This window comes from Scyliorhinus canicula, chromosome 10, assembly GCF_902713615.1.
Source record: "Scyliorhinus canicula chromosome 10, sScyCan1.1, whole genome shotgun sequence".
NCBI classification, from domain to species: domain Eukaryota; kingdom Metazoa; phylum Chordata; class Chondrichthyes; order Carcharhiniformes; family Scyliorhinidae; genus Scyliorhinus; species Scyliorhinus canicula.
This window is the reverse complement of record NC_052155.1, coordinates 176,453,625-176,469,276: the sequence shown is the minus strand read 5'-3', so window position 1 is coordinate 176,469,276 and position 15,652 is coordinate 176,453,625. Positions and strand designations below refer to the sequence as shown.

Here is a 15,652-nt window from a genome sequence, read left to right as displayed (position 1 = left end):
CATTCGGATGAGGAGCTGGTGGTAGGCAGATTTCAGGTCCACTGTCGAAAAGACCCGGTACTGTGCAATCTGATTGACCATATCAGATATGCGTGGGAGGGGGTACGCGTTGAGCTGCGTGTACCGATTGATGGTCTGACTGTAGTCAATGACCATCCTGTGTTTCTCCCCAGTCTTTACAACTACCACTTGGGTTCTCCAGGGGCTGCTGCTGGCCTCGATGATGCTTTCCCGCAGTAGCCGCTGGACCTCAGACTTGATGAAGGTCCTGTCCTGGGGGGGTGGGGGGGGGGGGGGGGGGGGGGGGGGGGACGGGTAGGGGGGGGGGACACCCCAGCCGCTCGCCCTGTTTCACCACACCACCCCAGTTAGCCCGACCTGTGTCCGGCCCAGCAGCCCACAGTCGCTCCTCTCTGTTTCCTCCCTCCTGTCTCTCTCCTTCATCAGCCACCATGCCGGTTTCACGCCCATCGGAGGGGGAGAATCGTAGAGGCCCTGGAGAACACCGAGTCAGACCCGCTAATGATATGCATATGGTGTTTACTGTATGTGCATTCCAGTACGCATTGACTTCGCTGTTGAGGTGACGGAGAATCGCGATTTAGTGTCAAATCAGCGCCCTCCGCGATTTTGCCGTTGGAACCTATTCTCCTTCCAATCACGTATCGCAATTTTGAAGTCGGCAAACGGAGTCTCCCGCCCCATTATCTCATGATGAATGACAGGAATAGGGGCTGGGATTCTCCCCTACCCGGGAGGGCAGGGGGTCCCTGCGTATTGGAGTGGCGTGAACCACTCCGCCGTTGGGCCGCCCCAAAGGTATGGAAGTCTCCGCACCTGGTCTCCGAACGTGCATTGTGAAGACCATGGCGAAGGCGGAAGAAAAAGAGTGCCCCCACGGCACAGGCCTGCCCGCCGATCGCTGGGCCCCGATTGCGGGCCAGGCCACCGTGGGGGCACCCCCCGGGGTCAGATCGCCCCGCGCCCCCCCGGACCCCGGCGCCCGTCCGTGCCGCCAATACCGCCGGTCAGGTAGGTGTTTTGATTCCCGCCGGCGGGAGAGGCTTGACAGCGACGGGTCTTCAGCCCATCGGTGGGGGGGGTCGGAGAATCCCGCCCAGGGAGTTAGTAGACAACAGAAAGACAGTCAAGGTTAGAAAAGCTACAGATTCTGGCAGATTATCATGGAATAATACAGCACCAAAGGAGACCATTCAATCCATTTCAACTCTCCGTAAGAAGTGTCTAACTAGTTCCACTTCACTGCACTTTTCCCATAACCCGGCATTTTTTTTCTTTTCTAGTTCTTTCAAAGGCACAATTACAATATTTTCAGCAAATACAAAACCCGGAGGTGTAGTAAACTGTGACGATGGTAATAGACTTCAAGAGGGAATAAACAGGCTGTTGAAATGGGCAGAAACATAGCTCCCTTTGAGTTGGAGGGAGCACACAGAGTACTGGCCAGGAGGCCTAAGGAGAATGAACCCCCGCGTGCGGTGCTGGTGAGGTTCCACCGGTTCAGTGATCGGGAGTGCGTGCTGCGCTGGGCCAAGAAGGTGAAGAGCAGCAATTGGGAGAATGGGGTCATACGGATCTACCAGAATTGGAGTGCAGAGGTGGCTAAGCGGCAGTCCGGATTTAATCGGACGAAAGAGGTGCTTTACAAGAAAAAGATAAAGTTCGGAATGTTGCAGCCTGCGCGCCTGTGGGTAACTTATTTGGACCGGCATTATTATTTCGATTCCCCGGAGGAGGCGTGGGCCTTCGTGCGGACGGAGAAACTGGACTTGAACTAGGGGTTGGGGGTTGCGGGGTCGGTTGTAATACTTTATTGCTGGATTCTGCTGTTGCTGTGTTCTCTTTTCTTTGTACTTTTGCAATTTTGATATGGTTATTTATGGGGGTGTTGTTCTGTTATGTTTTTTTTGCTGTGGGACATTGTTTGAGTTTTGTATCTTGCGGGGAGGGTTGGGGGGGTTTGTTGTATTCTATGTCGGAGTGGGGGTATGGAGGGGGGCTGGTATTTGGGAGCTGCGTCAGAAGGGTGTGGTGGGGCAGTGCGAAAGCGCGGGCTTTCCTCTGGTTTCCCGCGCTGCGGGGCTGGGGGGTGGAGACGATGACGGGGGGGAGGCGGGGCCTTAACTGGTTCTTCCCCGCGCTGGAGCGGTGCCTGGAGGAGGGATAGATTGGGGGATGAACCCACTTTGGGAGGGGTCGGGTTATTGGTGGGTGTTTCCGAGGTCAGCAGAAGTTAGCTGACCCACGGAAGTACAATGGAGGATGGTTCGCGGCTAGGAGGGTTCCTAGCCTGGGGAGGAAGGGAGGGGGGGAAAGGGGAATACCGGGTTGCTGCTGGTAGGGTCAGGAAGGAGATGGTGGGGGCTGGGGGGACAGAGGTGAGGTGTTGTCGCTGTGGGGACTGGGTCGGGCAGGGGGTGCTGGCCTGGGGCGGGCAGTCGACGGGCTACGGCTAGTCGACGGGGGAGGGGGGCGGGACGCCCTCTGATTCGGTTGGTCACCTGGAATGCGAGAGGATTGAATGGGCCGGTGAAGCGGTCGAGGGTACTTGCTCATCTGAAGGGGCTAAAGGCAGATGTGGCAATGCTTCAGGAGACCCACCTGAAGGTGGCAGACCAGGTCCGTCTGAGGAAGGGATGGGTGGGGCAGGTTTTCCACTCTGGGTTGGATGTGAAGAACCGGGGAGTGGCGATTCTGGTGGGGAAAAATGTGTTGTGTGAGGCATCGGAGGTGGTGGCGGATAAGGGGGGTAGGTATGTTATGGTTAGGGGCAGGCTACAAGGAGAGAAGGTGGTACTTGCTAGTGTGTATGCCCCAAATTGGGATGATGCGGGCTTTATGAGGCGTATGTTGGGACGGGTCCCGGATCTGGAGGCAGGACGGGTAGGAGGCCGGCGGCGGCCAAGGTACTGAGAGGGTTTATGGACCAAATGGGTGGGGTGGATTGGAGGTTTGTGAGGCCGAGGGCACGGGAGTACTCTTTCTTCTCCCACGTACATAGAATCTACTCTCGGATAGACTTCTTCGTGGTGAGTAGGGGACTGATTCCGAGAGTGGAGGAGGCCGAGTATTCGGCCATTGCAATCTCCGACCACGCTCCACATTGGATAGAGTTGGAGATGGGGAAGGTGCGGGACCAGCACCCGTCGTGGCGGTTGGACGTGGGGTTGTTGGCGGAGGAGGAGGTGTGTAGGAGGTTCCGGCCAAGTATTGAGGGGTACCTCGAGGTGAATGATACGGGGGAGGTTCAGGTGGGGGTGGTCTGGGAAGCCCTGAAGGCAGTGATTCGTGGGAGCTGATATCCATCCGGGCACACAGGGAGAGGAGTGAGAGGGATAGACTGGTGGGAAAGATGCTGGAGGTAGACAGGAGGTACGCAGAGGCACCAGAGGAGGGACTGTTGGGGGAGAGGCGCAGCCTGCAGGCTAAATTTGATTTGCTGACCACTAGAAAGGCGGAGGCACAGTGGAGGAAGGCACAAGGGGCAGTGTACGAACATGGTGAAAAGGCGAGTAGGATGCTGGCTCATCAGTTCCGCAAGCGGGATGCGGCTAAGGAAATTGCTGGAGTGAGAGACAAGAGTGGGAATGTGGTGCGGAAGGGGGTAGAGGTGAATGAGGTCTTCAAGGACTTTTACGGGGAACTGTACCGGTTGGAGCCAACGGGGGAGAGGAGGGGAATGGAGAGGTTCCTCGACGGGCTTTCTTTCCCGAAGGTGCAGGAGGAGCAGGTGGAGGAGTTGGGGGCGCCGATTGAGCTGGAGGAGCTGGTTAAGGGGATCGGGCAGATGCAGTCAGGGAAGGCACCGGGGCCGGATGGGTTCCCGGTGGAATTTTATAAAAAGTTTGTGGACCTAGTGGGCCCCTTGCTGGTGCGGACACTTAATGAAGCGTGGGAAGGGGGGACTTTGCCCCCGACAATGTCGCGGGCGCTGATCTCGTTAATTTTAAAGAGGGACAAGGACCCCCAGCAGTGTGGTTCATACAGGCCCATATCTCTCCTCAACGTAGATGCCAAGGTGCTGGCAAAACTCCTGGCCACCAGGATAGAGGACTTTGTGCCAGGGGTTGTACACGAGGACCAGACAGGTTTTGTGAAGGGAAGGCAGCTGAACACGAATGTGCGGAGATTGTTGAATGTCATCATGATGCCGGCGATTGAGTGGGAGGCAGAGATAGTGGTGGCACTGGATGCGGAGAAGGCCTTCGATAGAGTGGAGTGGGGGTACTTATGGGAGGTGTTGGGGAGGTTTGGATTTGGTAAAGGGTTTATTAGATGGGTAAGGCTGCTATATGAGGCCCCGATGGCGTGCGTGGCCACGAATGGGAGGAGGTCGGAGTACTTCCGGCTTTACCGAGGGACCAGGCAGGGTTGCCCCTGTCCCCCTTGTTGTTTGCACTGGCAATCGAGCCGCTGGCGATGGCGTTGAGGGATTCAGAGAGGTGGAGAGGTTTGATGCGAGGTGGAGAGGAACATAGGGTGTTGTTGTATGCCGATGACCTGTTACTGTATGTGGCGGACCCGGTGGGAGGGATGCCGGTGGTGATGGAGCTGCTAGCTGAGTTTGGGACTTTTCAGGTTATAAACTAAATTTAGGCAAGAGTGAGGTGTTTGTGGTACACCCTGGAGACCAGGAGGAAGGAATTGGTAGGCTCCCGCTTAGGTGGGCAGGGGAGAGCTTTAGGTACCTGGGGGTGCAGCTGGCCAGGGACTGGGGAACTCTCCACAAACATAATTTCACCAGACTTGTAGATCAGATGGAGGAGGAGTTCAAGAGGTGGGACATGCTGCCATTGTCGTTGGCGGGGAGGGTGCAGTCCGTCAAAATGACGGTGCTTCCGAGGTTCTTGTTCCTCTTTCAGTGCCTGCCCATCTTTATCCCCAGGGCCTTCTTTAGGAGAGTGACTAGCAGTATTTTGAGCTTTGTGTGGGCACATGGGACTCCGAGAGTGAAGAGGGTGTTCCTGGAGCAAGGGAGGGATAGAGGCGGGCTGGCGCTGCCCAACCTTTTGGGGTACTACTGGGCGGCCAATGTGTCAATGGTGCCTAAATGGGTGATGGGGGAGGGGCGGCGTGGAAAATAATGGAGATGGCGTCATGTAGAGATACGAGCCTGGGTGCCATGGCAAAGGAGCCGTTGCCGCTCTCCCCTAAGAGGTTTACCACGAGCCCGGTGGTGGCGGCGACCCTAAGAATCTGGGGACAATGGAGACAGCATCGGGGGGAAACAGGGGGCTCGATGGAGGCTCCACTGGGTGGCAATCATCGGTTCATCCCAGGGAACAGGGATGGGGGATTTAGGGGGTGGCAAAGGGTGGGCATCAGTAAATTGAGGGACCTGTTTATTGGCGGGAGGTTTGCGGGCCTGGGGGAACTGGAAGATAAATTTGGGCTTCCCCAAGGGAACATGTTCAGATACTTGCAAGTAAAGGCGTTTGCTAGGCGACAGGTAGAGGGATTCCCTTTGCTGCCCTCGCGGGGGATGATGGACAGAGTGCTTTCGGGGGTGTGGGTTGGAGAGGGGAAGGTGTCTGACATCTATAAGGTAATGCAGGAGGTGGAGGAGTCATCGGTGGAGGAGCTGAAGGCTAAATGGGAGGGGGAACTTGGGGAGCAGATAGAGGATGGGACTTGGGCGGATGCCTTGGAGAGAGTCAACTCTTCCTCCTCATGTGCGAGGCTTAGTCTCATCCAATTTAAGGTGCTGCACCGGGCCCACATGTCCGGGACTAGGATAAGTAGGTTCTTTGGGGGTGAGGACAGGTGCACCAGATGTTCGGGGAGTCCAGCGAACCACGCCCATATGTTCTGGGCATGCCCAGCACTGGAAGAATTCTGGAAGGGGGTGGCGGGGACGGTGTCAAGGGTGGTTGGATCCAGGGTCAAACCAGGGTGGGGACTCGCGATTTTTGGAGTTGCGGTAGAGCCGGGAGTGCAGGAGGCGAAAGAGGCCGGTGTCCTGGCCTTTGCGTCCCTAGTAGCCCAACAAAGGATCTTGCTGCAGTGGAAGGATGCGAGGCCCCCAAGTGTGGAGACCTGGATCAGTGACATGGCGGGATTTATAAAATTGGAAAGGGTCAAATTTGCCCTGAGAGGATCAATACAAGGGTTCTATAAACGATGGCAGCTTTTTCTGGACTTCCTGGCTCAAAGGTAGGTATCTTGGTCAATAGCAGCAACAACCGGGGGGGGGGTGTTCCTTATTGTAGTTTCTATTATGTAACTTAATATTGTGTTAATTTACGTTGTTGTTAAAATGCTGTGTTGTTCATGGAGGTGGGGCGAATGTTTATGATTGCTAATATTATTGTTATTTTTGGTATTTTATTATGGTTCGTTGTTGTTGTATAAATTCAAAATTTTTCAATAAAAATTATTTAAAAAAAAAAGAATTATGGGAATGGACCAACGTGGGTCAAAGGCACGGTAGAGTCCCAAACAGGGCCCATATCCTATGAGGTTTCAATAGGAGGTAAGGTGCTGAAGAAACACCTAAACCAAATAAGGGCAGCGGAACCACACCTGGAGGCAGGCGAAGCAGGACCGCCTCAAGCTGGGATAGCCCAGACAGAAAGGATACCCACACCCCAGCCCCGAGCAATTTCTCCAGACCCCGTCATCCAATCGTCAGAGTCGGAGATGGACACGTTCGACAAGGCTGCCGCGACACCTCCCCAAGGAGGAGGAAGAACAACTTCCAAGGAGGTCGTCAAGGAAAAGACGGGCACCTATAAGGTACACCCCGCCCACTTCGGAGAACGACCCGCGGACGACACAGAGGTGACAGACCCAGACATGAGGAGCAGGAAGAAGCTCAGAGGAATGCCAGCTGGCAGGAATTCCTCGGACCTTGGGAGGGAGGGGTGTAATGAACTCCAATTGGCTTTATTGGTTGGCCAATTGGAGTACGAGCTCCCACAATGATAGCTCATTGAGGGGGCCCGTATAAGCACCTGTGTAGGCTTTGTGAGCAGTCTTAAGTTGACTGGACTGCTAGCAGCAGTGTTTGTAGCTGCTCCTGTAATATCGTTATTGTAAATAAATATTGGTGTGGTGACGGAACTCCTGCCTCCCGTGGATTACTACAACCATTGTGTTCTGTATCAGAAAATACATTCCTGCTGGTTTTGCATCACGTGATGTGTAGTGACGTCAGCAGAGTGTGTGGGCTTTGGGGAGATTATCATTTTTGATTGTATGAGCAACATCTCTAATGAACCTCTCGATTTTCATTTCATTGTGTTTTAGAAGAATTCAGAGTGTGGGCACCTACATACCCATTTCTCTTTGTGGCAAAAAAGAACTATAACAGGAGAGAACACTGGCGACGAGGATTGAGGTCGGAAAACTCGCTGCAAAAGGAAGATTTCTTGACGAACAGTGGGACGGCATCGGGAACAACGGAAGATTCTCAAGACCGGACTTGCACAGACGTCGGGCAAAGTACTGTCACAATGCAGAAGGTTAAAAAGACATTTTTTGACTTCAACTGTGAGTAAGAAGTCAGTTGCGGTTGACTTGCTTGTGTTGAAGTAGGGTCTAGGCTTCAGGGAACAGGCACGTGGGGAAGCTAAAGGGGCTGCAGGGAATGGTTGCATTTCGAAGTCGACCGACTCTGCAAGGGTCTCTATTCGGGGAAATAGTCGAACTATAGTTAGGCAAAACAGAAAATAATTTCTAGTTGCTTGTTAAAAGCGATTGTGCCATATTACCTATTAAAACTTAGAAAGGAGGAAGTGTAGCTCCGAGGAGCTGGCATCCAAAAATGGCAGGAAAAATGGGGGCCACGGTGTGTTTGATGAGGATTATGAGACATGTGATTCATATGAGACAATATTCCAATTGTTTCTAATAGCAAATCAGACACTGGAGATCCTAATGGTCATGACATTTCTTGGTTCAGCTGGCCGCAAACATTTATGCTACTACAGGATTTAGCTCACCCAGCAAAACCAGAAGATAAGTCCTACATTGAATTAATGAAAGTCTTAGAAGGGCATTTCCCTCTGGGCTCAACTTTTCCTCAATCAACTTAGATAATCTTTCAGAGACCAACTTCCATTGCCTCTCAAAGTGCTTTTTAAATTGTACATTAAATTCCTTCGCCCAGTGTTTTTCAAACTTTTTTTCTGGCGACCCATTTTTACAAAATGGCCACCTCTCGCGACCCTCGCCACGTTCACAATAGATTCTCCGTAGTTCCTTCTTCAAATATAACATTCATTGTTCTGTATCATCACTTCTATATTATTACATGTAAAATAATGTAAATAAAAATATATTTTCTATTTTTGTTGCCATTTGGAAATTTAAATAAATATTTCAGCACAGATCAGTGTGCGAGTCCTGAGGTGTTTGAAGGGGAAATGAGGAATTTCTTGGAAACACGTCTGGATTTTGGGCTGATGGGGAAGGAAGGAGACTCTCCATTGATCGCAAAGTCTGATCTCAGGAAGTGCATGGAAAGCGGATCCCAATTTAAAATATGCATTAAACCCCTTACGCACACACAGCACAACTTTAAACATAGATCTGATTGACAAGGTTAAGAGTAACTGAAACTCAACAGACATCAACAAGATTAACTGACGCAGAAATTGAACCAACACTGACAACGTTAATGGTAACAGAAATTCAAGATTAATGGACAATGGTAACAGTGGCATCCGATTCAACATGTTAACCCTGAAGTCGGTCTCTTTGTGTGAGCTGTACTTGAACAGATGCATTTCCCCCCTAACTGGGATGGATGGAGTTCCCAAACCCACACCCGTTGCCCCAGAGCCAAGTTCAGATTGGGACAAACATAAATCAGCGTTGTGACAATGGACCAATTGAAAGGTGGGGAGATCCCCAAAGGCTACACAAGAATTGTCTGTGAAATTCTGTAGATGGCAGTGTTCCAGCTATGAGTTACTGACTGGGGTACTTGTGGAAATATATTCCAGTCAGCAGTCACTTGATTTTGGGTGGGAGATGCAGGCCTGATTTTTAAAAATGGGTGCTGGAAACTAACACTGTGCAGGAGGAGAATCTACAGGAAATAAATTTAAAGATAATTAATTTTTTTCTTTTAAACTCTTCAGTTGTAGGTGCAGGTGCTGACTAACCTGGCTGATCAGCTGCTGCACAAACGGGAGGGGCTGCTGGAGGCTGTGGCGGTGACTATAAGAATGACCCAGGGAGATAGAAAGCCCACAGCACCGGCCTTTACTCAGCCTCATGTGGCCACATAGTGTACTGCAGCCAGAATTCACCCAGGGACAAAATGGGCAACATGGTCAGGCAATCCTCGCGGATCATTTTTGCAGACCTTTTGGCGAGCTATTTCACATCATCCCGTGACCCACCTGCGGGTCATGACCCCCACTTTGAAAAACACTGCCTCAGCAGGTGCATCCAATAATATATCCATTGTAATCAAGACAGCTGATGGCTGTGGTTCTGCGGTCACTATCTTTGCTACTCAAGAATTCCACAAGGCCCCCGAGTCCGTGGAAGGAATATCTACTCCAGATTTCCTGGTTTCTTTCCCCTTCCTTTGGGGTATGAATTTGGAGCAAGAGGAACCTGTTGTACCTGTTTAGAATGAATAAAGGGGTTAAAACATCCAAATAAATATAGATCCCGGCCGGAGCAACCAAAAGTGCAAACCCCGCTTTTACATGTCGCCACCCAGTGTCACCACCACTTTCTCAAGTGCAATTAAGGATGGGCACTGAAAGCTGGCTTAGTCCACATTCCGCAAATGAAAAAGCAAATTACTTAGTTTTCAGTCACCTCAGCACTAAAACGATTAAAACTTTGGTCACTGGGGTGGCATGTGGCGCAGTGGTTAGCACTGGGACTGTGGCGCTGAGGACCTGGGTTCATTACCCGGCCCTGGGTCAATGTCTGTGTGGAGTTTGCACATTCTCCCTATGTCTGCATGGGTTTCACCTCCACAACCCAATGATAGAACATAGAACAGTACAGGCCCTTCAGCCCACGATGTTGTGCAAACCATTTATCCTAATCTAAGATCAACATAACCTACACCCCTTCAATTTACTGCTGTTCATCTGCCTGTCTAAGAGTCGCTTAAATGTCCCTAATGACTCTGACTCCACCACCTCTGCTGGCAGTGCATTTGTGCAGGATAGGTGGATTGGCCACTCTAAATTACCCCTTAATTGGAAAAATAAATAAATAATACTCTAAATTTATAAAAAATAAAATAAAATTTTGGCAACTGCATTCATAGCTCTCTGTTAGGTCCAGGGATAGTAATGGGGTAGGAGGTGTTTGTTAATGGAAAGCAATCCGTAGAGAGGGCAGAAGCTGAACAGGGGCCGAGTAGGATTTGGCAACAGTGTAGTTTAGCTAACAGGAGCACTACCACTTCTGTACCTTCCAGTTCTGTATTTAATGAATGGTTCATTGGAGCCAGCATTTTAAGAATTGCTGTTTGGGTGCATGTAGACCACATTTTCACAATACAGTATAGAGAGGCTAATTCAAATGCTGCAGGCGCGATTTAACGGTCACGTTGCACCCGGCGAGTATCGAGTGAGCCAGTTAGATCGAGGGAGAGGCCCAAATCGGGATCAGCGCCGAGCGATCCAGATCCCACCCAGACGCGGCACAAAGCTAATTAAGGCAATTTAAAGGTAATTTCCATCTGATTTTCAAGATGGAAGTCCGATCTAATGGCTTCCTGTGATCTAACCAGCTCTCCAGTGATGAAAATCATTCTAAGTGTGGGCTAGCCCAGCAAGAAACTCCCCGGGGCCCAGAAAATTGACTAAATGTGGTTAGACAGTGGTGGGGAACTCGTCGACTAGAGCTAGGGAGAAACCACCAGCCAAACCCACCTGAAATGACGCTTAGAAACTTTTCCATTAGATCGCATGCTGCCACTCGGCCTCATCATATTTGCATATGTCTAGCGCCAATCCAGGTAAAGACCATCAATGACTTTTTTCTGGTCTTCACCAGCATAATGCGTAGGGCACATTATAATTCATGCCCCAAACAAAGAACTGCACGTAACAGGCGGAAACAGAACGACAGACCCAAATTGCTTCATGCAAATACAATAACATCAAAGGTCTTTTGAAACATTTTTGTGAAATTTGAAATGTTTTTAGGATTGCACCTACCTGATATGGTGCTCTTATCAGCCCGTCTGGATTTATAAGAATATTTTCGTTTAACTTTGGCAATTCCACTTAATTTTGACTGATCTTTCCTTTTTTTTCGTTTCAATTCAGGATCAACCTAAAATCAGTGTAGAAAACAAGGTAAAGTTCTTTCTATGATTATTAGTGAATAACTGCATCCTCATATAAAACACTGCAGTCCAAATAAGCAGTCTGTACTGTTACTGTTGTCTTATTTTACATTCAGATAGATGTAGAATATCATTGCTATAGTTTGTCAACAACCACAGGACCCCATAAAGAACAAAGACTTTAAACAACTGAAATAGAACGTGCTGCTCGAGGGAGAAGATGCCAGGCTACACAGAGACCAAGGTGTGATTTGTGGTTAGGGCCAAGCTGCCACAAAGACTGTTTGGGCAGCACAGAATTATCAGACTATGAGGCTTTGGTACAATATCAGCACCTTTTGAATCAAGTTTCAGACAAAACCATGATGTTAATGTAGTCATCCACAAAGAGCTTATAGGTGGCAAGGGTCTTGTTTACAAGTGATCATGCATTCTGGAGGGAAACACAGAGAGGGAAGTAATTGATGATTCATTGGAAAATTCTGATCAGTCATTGATTTCAAATCTGCAACGTTCCCATTCTTACTTCCGCCTCAATTTCAGCCACACCACCACTAAAATTCATGTACATTCCTTTATTAGCTCAAACCTTAACTACAGCAACGCTCTCCTCGCTGGTGTTCAATAAAACACCCTACAATAAGTGTGACATATTCAAAGCTCTGCCACTTTTAGCAAGTCGGACTCTAAATCACACTCCCCCAACCCGACTCCACTTGTCAAATAATAATAATAATCTTTATTAGTGTCACAGGTAGGCTTACATTAACACTAAATTACACTGGCCCTGTCATTGGAAGGTTACTTGGGGCGCTAAATTGCACCCAAGTGTCCAAAACAAAAAAGCTTAGGTAGGATTATGGGGTGAGGGAGTGGGCCTATGTAGAGTGCTCTTTAAGAATGCCAGTGTAGACTCGATGGGCTGAATGGCCTCCTTCTGCACTGTAGGGATTCTATGATTCTATTTGGTCGATGCCCTTCTGAAATTTTGCTTCCTTGTATTTGTATCCTGAATAATTTCAACCTATACCTACATTCTCCTTGCCTCTCTCTTGATTTCTGTGCATTCTATCCTCATTCAGACACCTTGCATAACAACCCTTACACCTATCTCCACAGCCATCTCCTCAATCTCATCAATTCTTGCGGTCTCACCATTTCTGAGGTTTCAGCCACATCCCAGTACTATTTGCTGCCACATCCTTTTTATTTCATTATTGACTGCCTTCTGCCTGGCCCCAGCCATTCTACATTTATTTTAACACTCCTTTTAACTGATCGCTGCTCACATTATAGATTCATGCACCAAAATAACCAAATTGTCAAGAAATCATAGAAACAGGAATGGATAATTAAGCTCCAAGATCCAGTTCCACTATTGTTGGTTGATGGACGATTGTTACCTAAGCTACAATTACTGAGATTTGTTGCATATTCCTGGATAACTTTACCAATCAAAATTATATCAAAATATATATATCTTTCAAATTTCAATTGACCCTGTATCTGCAGTCCTTTGGGGAAGGAATTTGAGATTTCCACTATCTGTGAAAATTTAATTTAATTTAATGATGATGAGATGACAGAGAGGGATGATGAGGGTAATGCTGCTGATATGGTGTACATGGACTGCCAAAAGACAAAGTGCCGCACAACAGACATGGCTAAAAAATCGATTGAGTTACAGGAAACAGTGGTTAATCGATGTTTTTAATCTGGAGGAAGGCGAGTTGACCTCAGGGGACGGTGCTAGGATCTCTGCTCTTCCAGATTAGGGGCTGGTTTAGCATAGTAGGCTAAACAGTTGGCTTGTAATGCAGAGCAAGGCCAGAAGTGCAGGTTCAATTGCCGTACCGGCCTCCCTGAACAGATGCCAGAATGTGGCGATTAGGGACTTTTCACAGTAACTTCATTGAAGCCTACTTGTGACGATAAGCGATTATTTATTTTATTTATTTATTAATGACCTAGCCCATAATGTACAGGGCACAATTTCAAAATTTATGGGCAACAGAAAACTTGGAAGTACAGGTATTGTGAAATATGAAGAGAATAGTGTAAAACTTCAAAAGAACAGTTTGTGGAAGAACAGACAAGTGGCAGATAAAATTTTACGTTGAGAAGTGGGAAATGATTGATTTTGGTAGGAAGAACATGGAGAAATAATAAAATAAAGAGTACAATTCTAAAGGGGGTACAGGAACAGCAGGATCTCAGTATAAATGTGCATTGTGGTGAAAATGTTTAATGTCATAATTCATAGGTTTTAGGAATTGGATTTTTACATATAAGATAAATGAAATTGGTAAACACACCCAAGGTAATTATAATTAAAGGGAAGTCCATATTTACTTAAAGGGATTAGATGAGAGGGATGAAAACAGTAAACAATAATGGCACCTTTCTGGGTCTTGGTACAGGCAAAATTTTTAGTGTCTTCATAATGGGTTTAAATTATTCACGTGGGTCCTAAATCAAAGAAAGGTTTGGAAGCAACGGGTAAGCAAGTGAAGATCTTAAAGTATCCATACACTTTTCAGATCTAAGAACCAGGTTAAAATATAAGATAATAAATTAAAATATCTATCTAAAACATCCCAGGTGTGCCATGTCGCTATGGGGTAGAATTCAGGCAGGCAGTCATTTGTTTTAGGTTTATCTGTGTGTTTTCTCACAGCAACAGTTGGCCAGCTTGGAGGACTGTGAGAATGTAATGGTGTATCATCCAGCCATCAGAAGAGGGAACATAGAAGCCATTAGGAATCTTGGTTTTCGGGCTTCCGGTTGCGGCTATGCGGAGCTAAGCCGCACGTTCGGCAGCTCCCGCTACTTAAGGACTTTTGGGCCGATTTGAGGGCCCCAAACGGCGCTGTCTCGACGAATCCCGGTGGGGGAAGGTGTCTAGAGGAGCATTCCCCATAATTTATGGTGCTCAACCGGAGTGGGGCAAAGGAAAAAGCTGCAGCAGCTCCCCAAGAAAAGCGGGGGAAGAAGGACAAAATGGCGGCCGGCGGAACACCCGAGGACTGGTGGAAGTGGGCGCAGGAGCAGCAAGCTTCTCTTCTGCGCTGTTTTGCGGAGCTGAAGGCTGAGTTGCTGGACTCCCTGAATGCAACTACCAACAGGCTGCTTGAGACCCAGGCGGCCCAGGAGGTGTCCATTCGGGAGTTGCAGCAGCAGGCCGCTGAGCGGGAGGAGGAGGATGTGGTCCTCGTGGGGAAAGTGGAGTTGCACGAGGCACTTCACAAAAAGTGGCAAGACGGCTTGGAGGAGCTGGACGTTCGCATGAGGCGAAAGAATTTGAGAATCCTGGACCTGGCGGAGGGGCTGGAGGGGTCGGATCTCCCGTTGTATGTGACCACGATGTTGAGCTCGTTGATGGGAGCGGGGTCCTTCCATTTGCCCCTGGAGCTTGAGGGAGCTCACAGAGTGCTGGCCAGGAGGCCCAAGGCAAATGAACCCCCGCGGGCGGTGCTGTTCCATCGATTCAGCGACCTGGAGTGTGTGCTGCGCTGGGCCAAGAAAGAGAGGAGTAGCAAGTGGGAGAATTCGGTAGTGCGAATCTACCAGGACTGGAGTGCAGAGGTGGCTAAGCGGCGGGCCGGGTTCAACCGGACGAAGGCGGTGCTGCATACCAGGCAGGTCAGATTTGGAATGCTGCAGCCTGTGCGCCTGTGGGTGACATACAAGGACCGGCACCACTACTTCGAGTCCCCGGAGGAGGCGTGGGCCTTTATACAGGCGGAGAAGCTGGACTCGAACTAGGGTCTGGGGACACACTATGGCCGTTGCTGTTTTTCGCTGTTGTTGTTCTGCAATTTTGACACGTGTTTTTTATGCTGGTTTTCTTTTTGCTCTGTTTCCGGGTGGATCTGTCTGTTGGGTATGGTTGTGGGGTATGTGGGGAATGTTGGGGGTTTGTGTTTTCTCTTCTGTATGGGGCTGGGGGTTGGGGTGAAACTGGATTTTGGGGAGCTACGTCAGAAGGGTGGGATGTGGCAGTATGAAAGCGCGGGCTTTCCTCTGGTTTCCTGCGCTGCGGGGCAGGGGGGGGCGGAGCTGGTGGTGGGGGCGTGGCCTCTACAGGTTTTCTTTTCCGCGCTGAAGCGGTGCCAAGGAGGTGTGGCAAGAAGGGGATGACCCCATGCCGGGAGGGGATGGGCTTTGGCGGGAGCTGCTGGGGTCAGCAGAAGTCAGCTGGCTCACGGAAGTACCATGGAGGGTGCGTCGCGGCTAGGAGGGGTCCTAGCCTGGGGGGGGGGGGGGGGGTCTGAAGGGGCTGAAGGCGGACGTGGCTATGCTCCAGGAGACCCACTTGAAGGTGGTGGACCAGGTTCGTCTGAGGACGGGTTAGGTGGG

The 15,652-nt window shown here is 49.6% G+C and overlaps 1 protein-coding gene across 2 annotated transcripts in view; it reads right to left on the bottom strand.

The window, feature by feature from the left end:
• Positions 1-15,652, bottom strand: part of LOC119972795 (transient receptor potential cation channel subfamily A member 1-like) — a 181,522-nt gene that overhangs the window by 148,689 nt on the left and 17,181 nt on the right. For both annotated transcript variants that reach the window (XM_038810203.1, XM_038810204.1), the window contains exon 2: positions 11,163-11,280. In XM_038810203.1, coding sequence (XP_038666131.1) covers positions 11,163-11,280 — 118 coding nt within the window. The remainder of the gene's footprint in view (positions 1-11,162; positions 11,281-15,652) is intronic.